Here is a 17754-nt window from a genome sequence, read left to right as displayed (position 1 = left end):
GATTACGTAATTTGCTCAAGGTCTCTCAACTCAGAATGGCACAGTTAGGATTTGAACTTGATTATTGTAATCAAAGCCAGTGCCCCATCTTTTGTTCCACTTATCCATTCATTTACTCAGCAAACTCAATAAACATGTGGGTGTCACATACGAGCTAGGTGCTGCCTGTGTGTGAGGCCGACTCCGCTGGTGCACGGGAAAGCCTGCACACGGGCTTTAGCCCAGGGTTCTCCTGACTCAGGTCTGAGACCCTTCAGGGATCACAGAAGCCTGTACTCTGCCCTCAGGTCTCGGGTTCCTTCCCACCAACTTAAGGATAATTGACCTGGGAGCTACACCATGCCGAGGGGCCCAAGGCACCCACTGTGCATGGCTCCAAATTCTCTGTGGGGCCAAATGCATCCCTGAGAGCTCATTTTACAGCATCCACAAGTGAATTACAGAGGATACAGGAACGGAGAGACAATGACTGCAGCAGGACGCCTCTCACAGGCCTGGTTTCTTCTCTGGTAATCACCGTTACATTGATGGTGATGGAACGATGCCTGACGTTCACGGCTACCCTCATCAGGGAGAACACAAGAAGAGGCCCAGCTAAAGCACCAGAGTTCTGGATGTGGCCACGCGTAACTGTGGGCCTCAGGCAGGCCACTTCAGCTCCAAGCACCTCAGTTTCATGGCCCACAAGATGAGGGAGACGGTCTAGCAGACCTCCATTTAAGTTAGAAAGACTTCACCTTCTAACCCCAAGAATGAGTTGAATGTGAACACAATGTTCTAAAGAGATGTTCACTTGAAGACTGCAGAGTGAGCAATTTGGCAGAAGGCAGGACTTGTGCCTGTAAGTCTTGTAGTCTGTTCAGGTTGCCATAAAATACCATAGACTGGGTGGCTATTTATTTATGTATTTATTTTGTGAGTTTATTTGAGCCAAACTGTGAACAATTGCCAGGAAGCAAAATCTCAATGCACTGAGATAAGCTCCAGAGAATGGCAGTTTTGCACCATATTTTATACATTAAAATCAAAAGAGAAGATGCAAGTGGGTTACCTGAAGTCCACTGGTGATAGATTTGGGAGGTGGGAGAAAACAAAGCGGGGAAACCTGTGGGAACGGATGACAAGTAAAATGATAGTCACATATTTCTTTTACTGAGGTGGGTACAGGATAATTAACAGTCAACAATTAATATGAGAACAATAACAAAGAAAGGACTTGTGGTCTCTCCCCTGCTGCATTGGTTGTGTCCTGAGGGGTCTGGAAAAGGAGGAGTTACCATGACATTCCAAAGGTATGTTATCGTAGATTCAAAAGACTATAGACAGGGCCAGTTAAGGTAAAGATTGACTTTTATCAGGGAGGATTCTAGCCTAGGACATGACTACCTGCCACAAACTGCTTTTTTAAAAAGTTTTAATTTCAGAACATTCTTTGTGGTTGTTTTAGGTCTCTGAGTTTTCAAGGCTGCTGCTGCTACTGCTACACAGGCCTTCCCCGAGCTTGCCGGGTTAGTATGTGGCCCCTTTTCAGTCTACACATCCCTTTTGGTCATAAATCAGTCCAAAGGATGCATTGATGACCAACCTTTTGGTTGGATAAGGAGGTCCCAATGTGCTAGGAAGGCTCTTTCTTAAGAAGTCTCAAGTGTTGGTGTTTGTCTTACTAAACAATTGACCATTAGGGCTGGGGCAAGACTGTAACCTTGGATAGAAATCAAGGCCGAATTTGTTTTTCTCCAAAGTGAAAGGCAGGTAAATGGGAGGGAGTCAGGTCTTATGGGCCTTTATTAAGAAAAACACTCTGGATCATTTCTAACCTGTAAGCTATTATGATCCAGGTTTTGGTGCCTGTCTCACTATTTAATATTTTGCATCTAGTATAACATTCACTTATAGTTTAAGTGCATAGTATACACTTTTTCAGTTTTCATAATCTGACCATGAGATGGGTTTCTATTTACTATGGATCATTTACTTCCCATTGGAAACATTTAGATGCAGTTATTAATCTGATTATTGCTAGTTGTGCAATTGGAAGCTGTAAGCTTACAGTGTGTGTGTGTGTGTGTGTGTGTGTGTGTGTGTGTGTGTGTGTGTGTTTAATTGGGGCCAAGGCTGTAAGAACATAATGCTGTAAATTACAATTGCCATTTAAAATTCCAGAGGCCCAGAGTATGAGGACAGTAAGAATTTCATAAGTAAATTTCCAGCCATGATTTTATAGCCATTGCAGCTTCTATTGGACTTAATATAGTTAGTAGTCTTTGTTGGGTTGGGGGTAAGCACACTTTCATAATAAGGTTTTGAGGTTTATAGATAAAATTCCATTCTTAATATTTCTCTTTTAATTTTACTTTTTGCAATAGCATTTTTCTACATTTCAAAAGAGAAACCATAAAAAGAATATTACTGATAATTCAAAAAGTTATCTTATACACCTTCAGTAGTTATTAACAGTTGGGATATATACATAGGGTTTGAGAAAAGCCTAAAGAACAAGTATAATTATTATTTGTACTAATATTAGCAGCAACATTAATTTGTAGGTATATAGGCCTTGTCAGCGTCTCAGGATGGCTGTCTCTTTCTGATATTTGGGCTTTTCATCCTTGAAAAGTCTTTGATCATTGTAGATGGAGGCAAATGTCAGTGACAGGGGCAGATGTCCATTCACAGTTAGGCACCTGATAAGATAAGGTCCCTTCCAACACCAAGTTCACCTGATTCAGCAGGGAGCCAGCAGCTTCAATGGGCCCTTTGCTGGATCCTAGCACCAGGTCCGAGTGTGTGGAGTGGTCCTGGGTAAGCTTCTTTGGAATCCTGCCACGCTATACCAAGTAAATGTCAATGTAAGAAATATTCAAACCTATAGAGAATTTTGGTGAATTTATTTGAGCCAAACTGTCGACATTTGCCAGGAAGCAAAATCTCAAAGGATTGAGATAATGCTCCCGACTGGGTGGCTTTTAAACAACAGACATTTCTCACAGTTCTGGAGGCTGGAAAGTCCAAGATGAAGCTGCTGGCAGATAGGGGTCTGGTGAGAGCTCATGTCCTGCTTCATAGACAGCCATCTTCTCACTGTGTCCTCAGAGTGGAAAGGGTGAGGGGGTTCTGTGGGGTCTCTTTTATAAGGGCACTAATCTCATTCATGAGGGCTCCACCCTCCTCACTTAATTACCTCCTAAAGACCCCCACCTCCTAATATCATCATCACCTTAGGTTTCTTTCAGGATTCCAAAGAAGCTTACCCAGGGCTTAGGTTTCAACATATGAATTCTTGGAAAACAAACTTTCAGTCCACAGAAAACAGAATTATTTCATGCCACAAAGTGACAGAAGCTAAGTTCCTCAGTCCTGCTCCAAGAGTCAGCCACACCTGGATATGTTTTAGCTCCTTCTTCCCAGGTGTGTAATTAGCCCACTGGAGGTCAGTTGAGCAGGGTCTCCTGTTGGCACCAGGTTCTGTCCCACTGCCGACTGTGCACATTTAGAGATAGCAATCAGGGTAGAGTCAGTCAGCATGACAATAACCCCAACAACACTATCACCACCACCAAGCTAATGCAAAATACTGACATGATGAAGAAAATCAGATACCCACAGCACTCAACAAAGACCACCAGCCCTATATCCAGAGCCAACACTCAACCCATGTACATTGTTTCCATCAGACCAGATGGTAAAACATTGAAATGCCTTCATACGGCTTAGTAAATACCTACGGCTGCACCATTATCTCATAGGTCCCCCACAGCTGACCTCTGGGCCTATCCTGAGATCTCCCCACCCCCTAGAGCAAGCATGTCAAACTCAGATGCTAATACGGGCCAGATAAATGAGGTATGCAGCCCCTGAGCCATGAGTTTGACATGCTTGCCCTAGAGCAGTGGTCGGCAAACTCATTAGTCAACAGAGCCAAATATCAACAGTACAACGATTAAAATTTCTTTTGAGAGCCAAATTTTTTAAGCTTAAACTTCTTCTAACGCCACTTCTTCAAAATAGACTCGCCCGGGCCATGGTATTTTGTGGAAGAGCCACACTCAAGGGGCCAAAGAGCCGCATGTGGCTCGCAAGCCGCAGTTTGCCGACCAGGGCCCTAGAGGGACAGTTACTAGCACCCATCTAGCCAATTAGCCAATACTTACTCTTCCTTGCACTCTTCCAGTTTTTTCAAATTCTCTACTATGATGACATGTTGCTTTCATAATTTGTTTTACGTTTTTCTTAAGGTACCAATCACTTAAACACCAAGAATAAAAACAACATACACCTGAATAGAGCCAGAAAAAATATACTGTGCAACGCTGGGATTGTGTTGATGCTTTCAAAGTTGACTGTGGCCCAACTTCTATGGAAATCATGCCCCAAAGATGATGGCCAGGTTTCAAAGGGTGCATGATACTAACATTTATGAGAAAGAAGTATTTTTAAAGCTATAATCTTTATAACACAATAATACCTTCTATTTGTATAATGCCTACTACACATAATTATCTCATTTGGGACTTAAAAGAGTCTGTGATGTAAGCAGGTATAATTCAGGTGTAATTATCCCCATTTAACAAACAAGGTAATCAGGACGTAGAGAAGATAAGGCCAGGATTCCACAGTTCCTAAATGACAGAGCAGGGACTAAACTCAGACCTCCTGGCTCTACTTCCTTCAGAGGTGTGTTCGTGTCACTTCAAACCCACTCATAAGAGCCTAATTCAAGAATTTTGCAGAAGATTGTTAAACCATGGGAAGCTTGAAATTGTTCCATGTCAGAGTATTTATTTACACCATGGAATTCAGCAATTATTACAAATCAGAGCTGATTTACCAGCACACAACTGATCCCAGTGCTCTCCTTACGGTACCATGACAAGTCCACAGAAGGAGGAGATATTTTTTTAATCCTGTTAGTATTCTCTATTCCCTTCTACTCTGCTAACCAGCTGGTAGTAGCATGACATGGGAGAAAGAGCACTGACTTCCATCTCCATCTGCCACTTAGCAACTTTTCCACCCAAGTCATTTAACTTCACTGAACCTCCATTTTCTGACCTCTAAAATGAGGACGATGACTGCCCACTCATCGGGCTGCTCTAAGACTCGGAAGGAATCATGCGCACACCGTAAAAACATTCTGCAAGCTGCAAAACACCACACGGCTGTGGAAAACAGTATGGCAGGACTTCAAAAATCAAGCCTAGAATTACCATATGATCCAGAAATTTCACTTCTGGGTATAACCAAAAACACTGAAGACAGAGATCCAATGAGATTTGCATGCCCACGTACACAGACGCATTATTCACAAGAGCCAAAAGGTAGAAGCAACTCTAAGTGTCCATGGACAGATGAATGAATAAACACAACGTGTGCTATCCATAGAATGGAATATTATTCTGCCTTAAAAAGGAAGGGAATTCTGACATGTAGTACTATGTGGATAAACCTTGGGGACACTATGCTAAGTAAAATATGCCAGACACAAAAAGATAAATAGTGCATGATTCCATTTATATGAGGTACATAGAGTAGTCAAATTCATGGACACAGAAAGCAGAATGGTGGTTGCCAGGGAGTGGGGGAGGGGAAATGGGGAGTTAGTGTTTAATGGGGGGTCAATTTCCTTCTGGGAAGATAAAAAGGTTCTGGAGGTGGATGGTGGTGATGGTTGCATAATAATGTGAATGTACTTAATGCCACTGATTTATACATTTAAAAATGGTTATGATGTTGAATCTTGTGTATTTTTACCATAGTTTAAAACACACACACAAATATGAGGTCCTGATATTATATCCCAGTGTCAAAGGAGCTGAAAGAGCACCACAAAAAAGCCAACAATATTTTTTCATCATTACTAGGACCACAAACTCGATTTTTACTGACCAAGATAACACAGGTAGGAAAAACCCAAGCAGTATCATTCTTGTACATTACTGCCAGAAACAGACTGTCACCAACACTTATACAAGGTCTTCTCCAAAAGTTCATTTAAAGTGTAGTGTTGTTAGAGGGACATCTTCTTAGAGAAGTCAACATTTTCATGGTAGTCAGGACCCTACTCAGGCCCAGAGAAGCCTTGAGCTCCTGCTTTGGCTGAATTACAGTGTTAAAGCCTTGGCCTGTACCTGAGAGCAGTCTGTGCTGAGGACTAGGGAGAGGAAGGAGAGTGGGACTGTCTGAGGCTTTCCAGGGTCCAGGCCAGCTAGCCCCAGTTTTGTGATGGCTGAGGTCAGTGAGCCTGGGGTCCTCTCCTCACTCAGTCTTCAGCTTCCCAATCTGCAACCCATCTGAGCCTCCTCAGTTCCTCCAAAGTTCCAAGACTAGAATTACCCATTTTCCCTCCCGTCTCTCATTCAAACACTACTTCTTCCCAGTTAAGTGTGGGAGACAATGTACTTTCTTTAAAATCCCTTACATCATAAATGACTGTCCCTCAGCCTATGTAAAGGTATTTATATCTTCTAATGCTTTAAGGCAAATGTCAAGCAGTCATTTTTATCATGGTTAAAGAAGTGTCAGCCCATGCAAGGCAGAGGCAAGAGTAGGTTTACAGTTGATTGTAGGAAAATAATACAAGAATCCTATATAAAAGAGATCTAATATGCTAAGTGTCTGGTCGTCCTGTCGGCTGTTCAATCAATCAAAGGGTAATATGCTAATGATATGCTAAGGCCACTCAACCACTCGCTATGACATGACGTGCACTGACCACCGGAGGGCAGTGGGAAGGCTCCAGGGCATGTCTGGTAGATTAGTTTGCTGCTGGGGTCCAGCCAATCGGAACTGAGCGAGAAGGGCCAGACACGCCCTGGAGCCTTCCCCCCGCCCCCAGTCCCTCCCTGGCTGGCCAACCTCCCACATCCCTCCCCAGCCACCTGGCCTGCACCCTCTCGCAATCCGGGACCCCTCGCGGGATGTCAGAGAGCCAGTTTGGGCCCGATCCCGCAGGCCAAGGGACCCCACTGGTGCATGAATTCATGCACCGGGTCTCTAGTCCTATCTAATAAAAACAGGATATGCAAATTGACCGTCACTCTGTGCCAAAGATGACAGCGCCCACAGCCAATAAGGAGGGAATATGCAAATTGACACTACAAAGATGGCGGTGGCCAGGCCTGGATCCTTGCGCAGAGTGGACAGGGAGGGGCAGGACACCTGCTATGAGGGGAGAAGCGGGGGGTGGAGGGAGCTACAGGAGGGTAGCAGGGCCGGAGCAAAGGCAAAAGGCAGAAGGCAACGCCGGCCGGAGCGAAGGTGGAAGGCAGCGGCCAGAGCGAAGGCCCGGGTCCCAGGTGCCGGAGGGAAGCCGGTGCCAGCAGCCAGGGGAAAGAAGGCCTATTCTTGCACGAATCTTCGTGCATCAGGCCTCTAGTTAATAAATAATAATACAAGAATGAACTCTGTTTCATGTACTCACAACTGTATACCTACTTTTGCCCCTCCCTGTGTATGGCAGAGGACCCTGGCCAAGCCTGGGGTGTCTGCCGCCTCCACCACTCTGCCAGACCTGCTGCTGTGCACAGCTTCTCTTCCCTCCACCCACACAATTTCTAAAGCTACAAAGATCTGGGGGTTTTGTTTTGTTTTGGGGGAGCTTTTCCCCCTACAACACTGTGAGCCGTAATGGGAGGAGACAAAGTTGTGTAGGAGGTAGGCAGGAATGGGACTGTCTGAGGTTTGACTGAATATGTAACCTTTAGGTATCCATTTACAGCACCAAATCTAGTTTGGTGTAAAAGCAATTTCAGTGACGTGTACTGTGGTTACGAAAGACAGAGAGAGGTCTTCTCAGCAAGTAGTAGCATCAACTACTTTCAGCTTGGGAGCCTCCTCTTGCCCTGCTCACCCTGTTGTAGAGGTCCCAATAAATTGTGATCCAAAGACCAGGTTTGGCCATCAAAAGGGCTAAAATAGGTCAAGATGAGGGATATCTCCGAACTCAGTTATCAGCTCCCCAAGATCATATCTACATCCTGGGACCTGGGACATTAATCTTTTGATATCTTCTCTCACACCCCATCCACAGTCCCCTATATGGATGTGTTTGTATGTGTATTTGTCTGTTTTGTTTTTTAAATATATATTTTTTTATTTCAGAGAAGAAGAGAGAGGGAGAGAGAGATAGAAACATCAATGATGAGAGAGAATCATTGACTGGCTGCCTCCTGCAGGTCCCCCACTGGGGTCAAGCCTACAACCCAGGCATGTGCCCTGACCGGACTCGAACCACAACCTCCTGGTTCATAGGTGGATATTCAACCACTGAACCACGCCAGTTGGGCTTTAAATAAACTGCTACATATGTTTATGTGGTATATGCATATATTTGCTGCCATTTTAAAATATGCTAATATTAAAACATATTCAGTACATCTAGATTTTAAAACTCCACATGTAAAGATACTGTAAAAAAAAAAGTTACTTAAGTCCTTTTAATAAATCAAAACATTATTTTGATTTATAAACAAAGAAGAAGCGCTGAATTGCTTAAGAAAAAAGCATGTTTAAGTTGAAGAAGGGCCACAGCTGCACCAAGACCTCTGTGCCATTTGAGAAGACAGAAAGTACAGTTAGAAAAGACTCTTGCACAGCTGATGTAGATGGGGACAGATTAAAACACACACACACACACACACACACACACACACACACACACTCACACACACACTGGCTCAGGGTGCAGGAGCGGTGCAGAGGCAAAGCTGATGAGATAACTGGAGGAAAGAATGAGCCTGTGATATATGGCAAACTAGGTCACTCCACCACATGAGCTGGCCCAGAGGACGTTTCAGACTGAGTCCCTTGGTTAATGCTAGCACTCTATGCACTAATCACCCTCCTGTGGGGAGCAAATGCTGAATGGCTCAATGGACCATCCAAATCTGAGCAAATGGCCTCTAAGGAGCAGTGTTCCAGCACCACAGAGACCAATGAGAGAGAACTAGCATTTACTGAGGACATATTCATGGGCCATGTACTGCACTAAATAGTTTCCACCACCCTCGTTTAATCTTCACTACAATCCTTAGATTAAGTGCTAGTCTTACCCTGTTTTCTAGATGAGGATATGAGGCTGAGAAGAGCAAAATAATTTGCCCAAAACCTTAAAGCTAGGAGGGAGTGGGCCCAGAATTTGCATTCATGTCCTGGTGACCTCGGAGTCTACATTCTCAGCTGCTCAGTACTGTGCTGTGGAGAACAACCAGAAATTGTGGTGAGAAACCATCACAAGTCGTCGGTCAGCCATGATGGACACACTGGCTGACCGACAACTTGTGATGGTTTCTCACCATAATTTGGGAGGAGGTTAAATATGTACCATTCTGTATAATCTCAACAAGAGCTTCCAAAATCAATTTCCAACAGATACTGATATGCTTTTCCCACTGTACTGGCCCTAAATGTCCAAAGGTAGTCAATATCAACCATAGCTGCTGAAGGTAGCTAAATTTGATGTCAGTTGCTATTTACTCAATCCCAATTATGTCCCAGGCAACTCATGCACTTCACTGGACCCTTACCAGAATCCCACGGGGCAGCAGCTTCCATCTCCATCTTATCTGGGAAAGATTAAGGAGCCTCTCCAGACACTACAGCTATGAGTGGTTGTGTTGGAACCACCTTTCTATTATTTCTATTCATTGCCTCCTGATGCCTCCCCAACCTGGCTGTAGCCAATATGCTGTCTTAAAGATTTATCCTCAAGATTGGTTTAATCAAGACACAGAATCCCTCTGTTTCTGAGTTCTGCTGAAATAGTAGGAAAAACAGCACAAGGCACACAGCTGATTGCTGGAGATGTGGAACAAACTTGGTCTGCCATGGAATGAACTTGGCCAGTGGTATCCATTTGGAGATTACTCTTGGTCTCCCTGGAGCCTGAATAATTCATACACTGCATAATAAACATTTTTTTAATCAAGAAGGATCTAATAAAAAATGAGTTCAAGTGATCTCCTGCACCACAGAAAATAAAGGAGACATAACCACATGAACTGGCAAAGAGTATCCTGACAGCATCTCTCCCAGAGTCCACGTCGTCCTAAAACAGTCACATATGCACTGAATTGGCCATCTTGAGCAAAAGAGAAACTTGGGTCAGCTGACTAGGGCACCAGACTTCATGCTGGCCACCATCAGTCCACAGCGGGCTTTGGGCTCCCTGATGATTCCTGTGAAATCTGGTAAGGACGGAGGCTTGAGGTCCTGGGGTCTGCCACTCTGGGTGCAAGTTGACCATGACAAGTCCCCACTGGACCAATGCCTAAGCCCTCCCAGAGGAGAGAGGAGGAGAGAGACTGGAGGGGATTTAAGGAGATTTATCTGGGGGAAAGGAAAGATGAAAGGGGATTATGGAGACCCAGCCAGAGAAAAACCTAACAAATTAACCCCTAAAGTCCTCCCCTGAGAGGACACTAATGTCTGCCAAGCCTGATTATTGCCCGTTCAGTTGCCACGTTTGAACCAGAAATGCCTACTTGAGAGAGTCCTCATTAGCCCTTCAGGGGACAAGCTCTATCCAAAAAATACAATTTCCAAAATCCCACCCTACTACTCAATAAGGATACTAGAGTTTGTTGTCTCTTTTCAATCAAGAGAAATTGTTGGCTTTTCTTCTCCAAAAACAGTATAATACATCCTATCAAAGAAAAGAGTAGCTAGAGTTCTCATATTTATTATTTTTCACAGAATTTGGAGGATTCAAATTCACCAACCAAGTGAAAAGTTACAGGTTCTAGGCCTACCATCAAGGTGGTCTAGATTGATCATTCCAAAGGCAAAACCCAGAATTTTCACAGAAAGTTAAGCAGTTTTTCCAGCTGCTAACATGTCTAGCCTATCCCAACTTTCTCCCTGTGACAGAAGAGGAGATACTTCAAAAGCTCTTTCCAGACACAAGCTCTTGGAAGGAAGGAAATTTACCTTAAAATGCAACAGGCCGCCGAAGCCGGCCTGCGGACTGAGAGGTCCCGGGTTCCGATTCCGGTCGGGGGCATGTGCCTTGGTTGCGGGCACATCCCCAGTGGGGGATGTGCAGGAGGCAGCTGATCGATGTTTCTCTCTCATCGATGTTTCTAACTCTCTGTCCCTCTCCCTTCCTCTCTGTAAAAAATCAATAAAATATATATTTTTTTTAAAATGCAACAGGCCCCCACAAAGGGAGCCCAGAAGTCCAAAGGGTGTGAGCTTACCCTCTAAACCAGCGGTCGCCAACCGGTGGTGCGCGGACCACTGGTGGTCCGTGAGGTCTGAAAGGTTGGCGACCGCTGCTCTAAACTGTACTCAAGAGCTTCCCACAGCACAGACAGATGCTCAGAAAACCCTTGGGAAAACTGACCCAAACCACCAACAGCACCGTTCTTTCAACCAAAAATCCTTGGAGAATTTCATACCTCATATCCAATCCACCAGCAATTCCTATTGGCTCTCCTTTGAAAATAGACCCTTAATCCAATAATTTCTCATCACCTCCATCGGGACTCCTAGTTCTAGCTCACTACCCTCTCTCTCCCCTGCATCACTGCAATGGCCTCCCAACTAGTCTCCCCACTTCCGCCCTTAAGACCACCAGTCCCTCAGCACAGCGACCACAGCCATGATGGACACACCTAAGTCACATCAAGTTACTCCTCTGCTCAGAACCCTCCAATGTTCCCCAAGATTTTAGAGCTAACACAATCCTTACTATGATCTATAAGGTTTACTGAGCTCCCCCACACTTCCCTTCTGCTGCCATGCCTGTCTCACCTCAGCTCCCACTCTCCTCCCTGATCACTCAAGGCTCCTTGAACACCAGGCCTCAAAACCACCAGGCCCTCAGCCTTTGCTGTTCCCTCCAACTGGCATATTCTACTTTCAGCTCTCCCATGGCGCCGTCAGATCTTTATTTAAATACCAGCTCCTCGGTGAGGCCATCCCTAGCTACCCTGCCTCAAGCTGCAATCCCTCCCACTCCAAAAAAAACCCTTTCCTGATTTATTTCCCCCCCTAACGTGTATACTATATAACACAATCTGCGTTTTACTTATTCACAGTTTTTATTTTCCGACTTCCTCACCAATAAGCTCTAGGAGAGCAGGCATTTTTATCTGTTTATTCAGTGCCAAACACCCCCACCCAGGGCCTAGAATATAGCAGGTGTTCAGTAGATATTTCTAAATGTATGTGAAGCTGAATTGATATCATGCCTCAAAAGAAAGAGGGGGGGCAAGCTTCTAATACCGCAGCTGGGATAACCTTGGGTAGAAATCTAGGCACTTCCCATCTTTATCTTCCTCTTGGTAATATGCTTTCAAATACGTCTCCCAGACTCTAAAATTCAGAATAATCCCAGAATACATACTATTTAAAAATCCAGGCAGTCAAATATATAAACCACCTCAAGTAGCTTTGCAGTCTTCCTCTCTCCCCCTACATATACCCCAAGAAAGAACAGCTGGATCTCTTTTCCATCTGGGCCTTCAGATAAATCAATCATCTGTCCTCCACAGGTGTACTGAATGAGCAATTTCAGAATAAAGAATATAAATATTATGCCAGTGGAGAAAGACAGTACTTGCCCCACAGAAACTTCTATTTGTACCCTTCCTAAAGCAGCACCCAGCAGGCTCTCATTTAATGAAAAAGGGAACACACGATGCTACTAACCGTAAGTTGGATAAGACTTCCTGTACTTAGCCATCTCACTTTGCTTCTAGCTTGCACATAAAACTGCCCCTCTAAACAGGAATCAGCTGTACCTAGTCAGGCATGGAAAGCTCCTGAAGAACAATAGCAAGTGCCTTCCTTGTACAGAGGAGCCTTAAAATCTCAGGTTCGTCAGGGCACTTGAAAACCATCTCACCTTCCCTGCCTCCCTGATTTTAGAGATGAGGAGGCCAGGCAAATGACCAATCAACCCACAGGCCACACACCCCATGGTGGCTGAGCCAGACCAGGAACCAAGGCTCACATCCTCCACGGTGCCTGCTCCAGCCCCCTACAGATAGCAGCTGTTTCCACGGAACATGTTCGGTCTCTAAGAAAAGCATGTGTTGATGCCCTGCAGAGATGAAGATTGCTTTCTGGGACATGCCAGTTCCTGCACGCCAGGGGAAATGGGGCCTATTGGGAGAATCCTTCTGTGTCCTGCCAAGGGCTAAGGCCTTCTCTATTCAGATGCTGTTCATGACGTGGAAATTACAGAAGGACTTCCATGAGTCTGGGGTGTTTCCTGGACACCACGCCAAAGCTTTCTTCCCAGCTGTATGCTTCCCCAAACACCATGTTTTCATTTTCTTGTTTCAGAAGTTGTTAAACGATATCCACAGCAGAGGTGGTCTGAGAGCCTCAGCAAATACACCGACAGAAATGTTCGCCACTCCCAATTTGCTGTTACACAGCATTTACCGGCTCTCGTAGTAGGCCAAGGATCTGAAAACATGTCACTGATTAAAACTCGTAATTAAGTCTTACCACCTTATCAGGAGATAAGGTTAGGTTCCAGGACTCCCTCTTAAAGTCAGCCATCCTGCAGCCCACAGGTGAAGAAGAGGTTTGTCCTGAGGCCTGACTCAGAGGTGTGTCTGCTAACCCAGGCCCAAACCACAAAGACCGTCCTTTCCCCTCTGCTGTCCTTTGCTTCCTCAGCATTGTTTCCCACCCTCTTGGGCAAGCCTTCACTCCCATTTGGCCTCACCCTCCAGCAAGGGCCCTCTGACCACACACACTACATAGCTAGACCCTTAAGCTTCAGCAGTAAGTGTTCCATTCTGCAAGGGAAGGTACCTGGGTTAGGCAGCCGACGATCAAATGACAAAGTTTGGCAGAGTGCACGTCAGGCCTTTACAATGCTTTATTTGAAAAGCATTTTAACACTGCAAGCTGACAGTCTGGCTCCTGGCAGGGCTTCTCTGCCTCAGGATCTTAAAGGCATATGGTGGAGGTGTGACAAACAAAATGACTGGGCCTGCAGAGTCCCTTGGAAGTGAATCCCAGTCGTAACCGTTGATGCCTTTGATTTATGCTAGATTTCATTACTCAGTATCCACACTGAGGGACTGGAAATTACCTCTCTGTTTAGACACAGGACCTGAACCAGGGTGAAACAGGCATCCTGAACTTCAAACCACTTCTAGAAAGTCTGAGGAGACAATGTTGAAAACCCCAAAGCTTGGAAATGTTACAGATTTAGATAGCACGTTGCCCCACAATCTTGTTTTCTTTCCATTAATATTAAGATTAGCTTTCCAAACACTAAAATTAAGTCACATTGTTATTAAACATTTGCCATTACATAACCCACAAAGTGGCTCAACCCCGTATGGGTAATCATGAGTGGTTCTGCCTAGATTCAAATATCAGCTACACCACTTAACATCTAGCTCATGTTTTGCAGGTCACTTACTCTCTCTTGCCTCAGTTTTCCTATCTGCCAATTGGGGATAATAGTAAATACCTACCTCATAAGGTTATTATGAGAGTAAAATGAGATAATACATGTAAGCACTTAGTGTGATGCCTGCTACATAGATTTCATTTAATAAAGTCACATACAATTACTACTATCATGATGTCAGTGAGTAAAAACGTTTTGATCATTTTATTGTTTGTTTCATCCTTCTAGAACTCCTGCCAGCACTATAGGACCTCGGTGGGAAGCTCCTTGTCAAAGACTTTTTTTTTTTTTAGCAGAAGGCAAAGCTTTGGGACCCCCAAAGAGACCCATACCCAACTTCACAGGGAGCGTGGCCAGAATCCAAGAGGTTTGTTTGCAAGAGCGCTCCGGTCTCTCCTGCACCAGAAGACAAATCCCGTTCTTCCCAGAGGTGGAAACACCGCAGTCATCCCCAAGCAGCTCCTGCAACTCAGTGAAGCCACAGCTCACTGAGCCTCGGCAGCAGCCCGCCACTGCAGAGGTGCGGCTGTGGGCTCTCCTGGGGAGCAGGAGTCACTTCGGGGACACTGCATCACAGGACCTGGAAGCTGCAGGCCCAGGGACTACGAGAGGGGCTCAGGCGGCGACACACCATACAAAGGGATGCATTTTCAGATGAAGGGACTCCACTCTCTCCAGTCCCCTGGTCCACAGTCACATAACCCATGGAGGGACCACAAGTGAGGGCTGCTTCTAGTCTCTTGGTAGCCTGAGCACCTCAGAGTCACAACCCCCGTAGGCCCGAATAAACCTCAATGGCAGTTTTCAAAAATTCTCTCCCAAACTCACCCCTTACCTGGCCATGCTGAGAGGCAGCCTCAAAGCCCTCATTATGAACAGACTGCGCCTATTCTGTTTTCACCGCAACAAAGATAGAAGGTGTAGACCCACAGGTGCCGTCCCTGCAGCAAAGCACCAAAGCTAGGAGACCCTGTTCTCTACCTCAGCAGGTGTGCTTTCCCAGGAATCAGAAGCACGGCGGGGAAGGCCGTCTTCAGAATGAAATCTAACTTCATTCTGGGGGACCCACTACAGATATTGGGGGGGCAGAGGTAGGGAAAATGACCCAACAATAGCAACGGACCCCGGGTGTGGAGCAAAGACAATCCGGGTTCCAAAATATGGTTCTGGGAAAGCAAATAAAAACCAAGACAAAGAGGGAAAGGAAGGGAAGAGAGAGCACACTGTTTATCCTGCGCAACACCTCCTTTTCCTCTTCCCAGCCCCCATGAATCCCTGCAAAATGTCCAGTTCCTGTGGCACCTGTGTGCGAATATATACTGACAGATATTGATCAGCAACAGATATTGATCACATGAGGGGAGAAAATAAACTTGAACTTCAGATTCATCCAGCAGTGCCTGATTCTCTTTCACCATCAGCCTCCCCACCCATTCTTGGGCGCTTAAAACAAAAACAAACAAAAACCAACTCCTGGGCAGAAAGGGAACAGTAGCTCAACGGAGTGGCCCATGCTTGCTGCATTCATGCCATCGACTTCTGATTATTTCTCTCTTGAGACGCAGCCGCCACCGGCCTCGGACTAAACGCGGCCCTGGAGAGCACCCGCCTGCACAGCGACACTCCCGGCCCTCGCTCGCAGACAGGCGCCCCAGCGTGTGTGGCTGAGCCTCTGCGAAATGGACACACGCTCAGTGGGGCGCGTGTGTCCACACACGACCCTGCACACGGCGAGATTCCCCCCTCCACCATCGCGTGGCCACCCCAAGTCTTGCCGGCACCTAGTAGGTGCAGGTGGTCATTCTGGAGGAATACACGGTGGGAGGGCAGAAATGGGAGCGACGGAAGCTCGATTTTCTCAGGACCACGTCTCTCATTCACACGGTGCGCCCTACACACGGTGAACACACGCGCACAGCCAACCAACCGAAGATCCACCATCTCAGCCCACGGCCACGCGTGAAGAGCGAGCAGCGCAGAGGGCGGCGTTGTCGGGGGAAGTGTCCAGCTGCCCGCCGGCGGGGCTGCCCTCCCGAAGCCCAGAGCTCCCGGCCCGTGGCCGTGCCCACCCCTCCGGGGACGCAGACCCACGCGTTGGGCGCGCGGGGTGCTCGCAGAGCCGAGAACCCGCGATGAGGACGCGGCGACCAGCGTCCCCGCGGAGGCGGCGGCGGCGGCGTGGGTGACAGCTAAGCCGCCCAAGCACCCGCGGCCGCGGCCCCTCCGCCCTCTCCTCCCCGGTCCCCACTTACGTTCCGAGGGTCTCCTTGAACTCGAAGATCTTCTTGATGTCCTCCGCTTGCTTCTTCCAGGAGGAGCTGCCCTCGCAGTTCTCCCGGGCCATGGCAGACGAGGGCGGCGCGGCCGGGCGCGGGGGGCCGGGGCGGGCGCGCTGAGGAGGGGGCGCCGGGGCGGAGAGGGGGGCGGGCGGCGCGGGGCCGGGGTGTCCCGGAGGTCGGCGCGGGCGGCGCGGGGATGCTCGGCGCGGGAGCCGGAGGAGACGGGCTGCGGCGGCGGAGCTTCCTCTTCGGCAGTTTCCTCTTTCACTCTCGCCGCCGCGGTCCCTCCCCGGCTCGTATTTCTGCTGGTCTCAGGCACAGACTTCCTGCTGCCGCCGCTGCTCGCCCGGCTTCTCGGCCGCGGGTGGCCAGCCGCACTTTCTGCTACTTTCTTGCCTCCCTTCTCCGCCTCCCGGCCGCCCTCCGGCTCCCTCCTCCTCCCCCTGCCGCTGCGGACTCCCCGCCCTCCCCGCGCGCCCCGGCCGCCTCCCCCCACCCCGTCTCCTCCCCGCCTCCCGCGCTGCCGCCTTCGGGGATGTCCTGCGCCCCGAGCGCGGAGGCGCCGCCGTCAGCGCCTGGCCCCGCTCCCGGCCGCCGCGTGCGCCCTGGCACCGGAGAGGGGGCTGGTGCGGGGACGCGAGCAGGTGCGCCGCACAGGGGCGCCGGGGCCCGGCCCCGGGGACACTTTATTCTGCAAAGTCGAGTCGCGGGGACGCGAGGGCTTTCCTCCCCCGCGGCGGACGGGGGCGCCTCTGCGTCGCGCTGCCTGCCGCGGAGCGAGGCGGGGCGGCGACGCGAGGCCGCGGGGATCCGGGGCGCCCTCTCCCTCCGCGTCCCCAGCACCGGCGGGGCGGTCGGGAGCCCCGGCGACCCCGGGGCTGCGCGGGCCTTGAGGGCGGGGGCCGGTTGTTATGGCGACCGAGGCGTTGGCCCGGGTGCGAGCAGAGGTGGGCGTGGACTGGGCTCCGCGGCGGCGGCGGCCCGCGCTGGCGCCCCCGGAGCCCGTCAGTCCCTCCAGACCCGGCGGCTGGAGCTCCTTCGCATTGCAGCAAAATCGGTGCTGGCGCCCAGTGGTGGCCGGGGCGGGGGAGGGGG

At 48.2% G+C, this 17754-nt stretch overlaps 1 protein-coding gene across 3 annotated transcripts in view; it reads right to left on the bottom strand.

The window, feature by feature from the left end:
- The window catches only part of CAMK1D (calcium/calmodulin dependent protein kinase ID), a 383665-nt gene extending 366549 nt beyond the window's left edge, over nucleotides 1–17116 (bottom strand). For all 3 annotated transcript variants that reach the window (XM_079769652.1, XM_079769655.1, XM_079769653.1), the window contains exon 1: nucleotides 16633–17116. In XM_079769652.1, coding sequence (XP_079625778.1) covers nucleotides 16633–16724 — 92 coding nt within the window. In that variant the 5' untranslated portion in view covers nucleotides 16725–17116. The remainder of the gene's footprint in view (nucleotides 1–16632) is intronic.
- Between the last annotated feature and the right edge of the window lie 638 nt (nucleotides 17117–17754).

Source organism: Cnephaeus nilssonii (genome assembly GCF_951640355.1).
Source record: "Cnephaeus nilssonii genome assembly, chromosome: 4".
Taxonomy (NCBI): domain Eukaryota; kingdom Metazoa; phylum Chordata; class Mammalia; order Chiroptera; family Vespertilionidae; genus Cnephaeus; species Cnephaeus nilssonii.
Note: the sequence above shows the minus strand (reverse complement) of the source record. Positions and strands in the feature narration are given on the sequence as shown.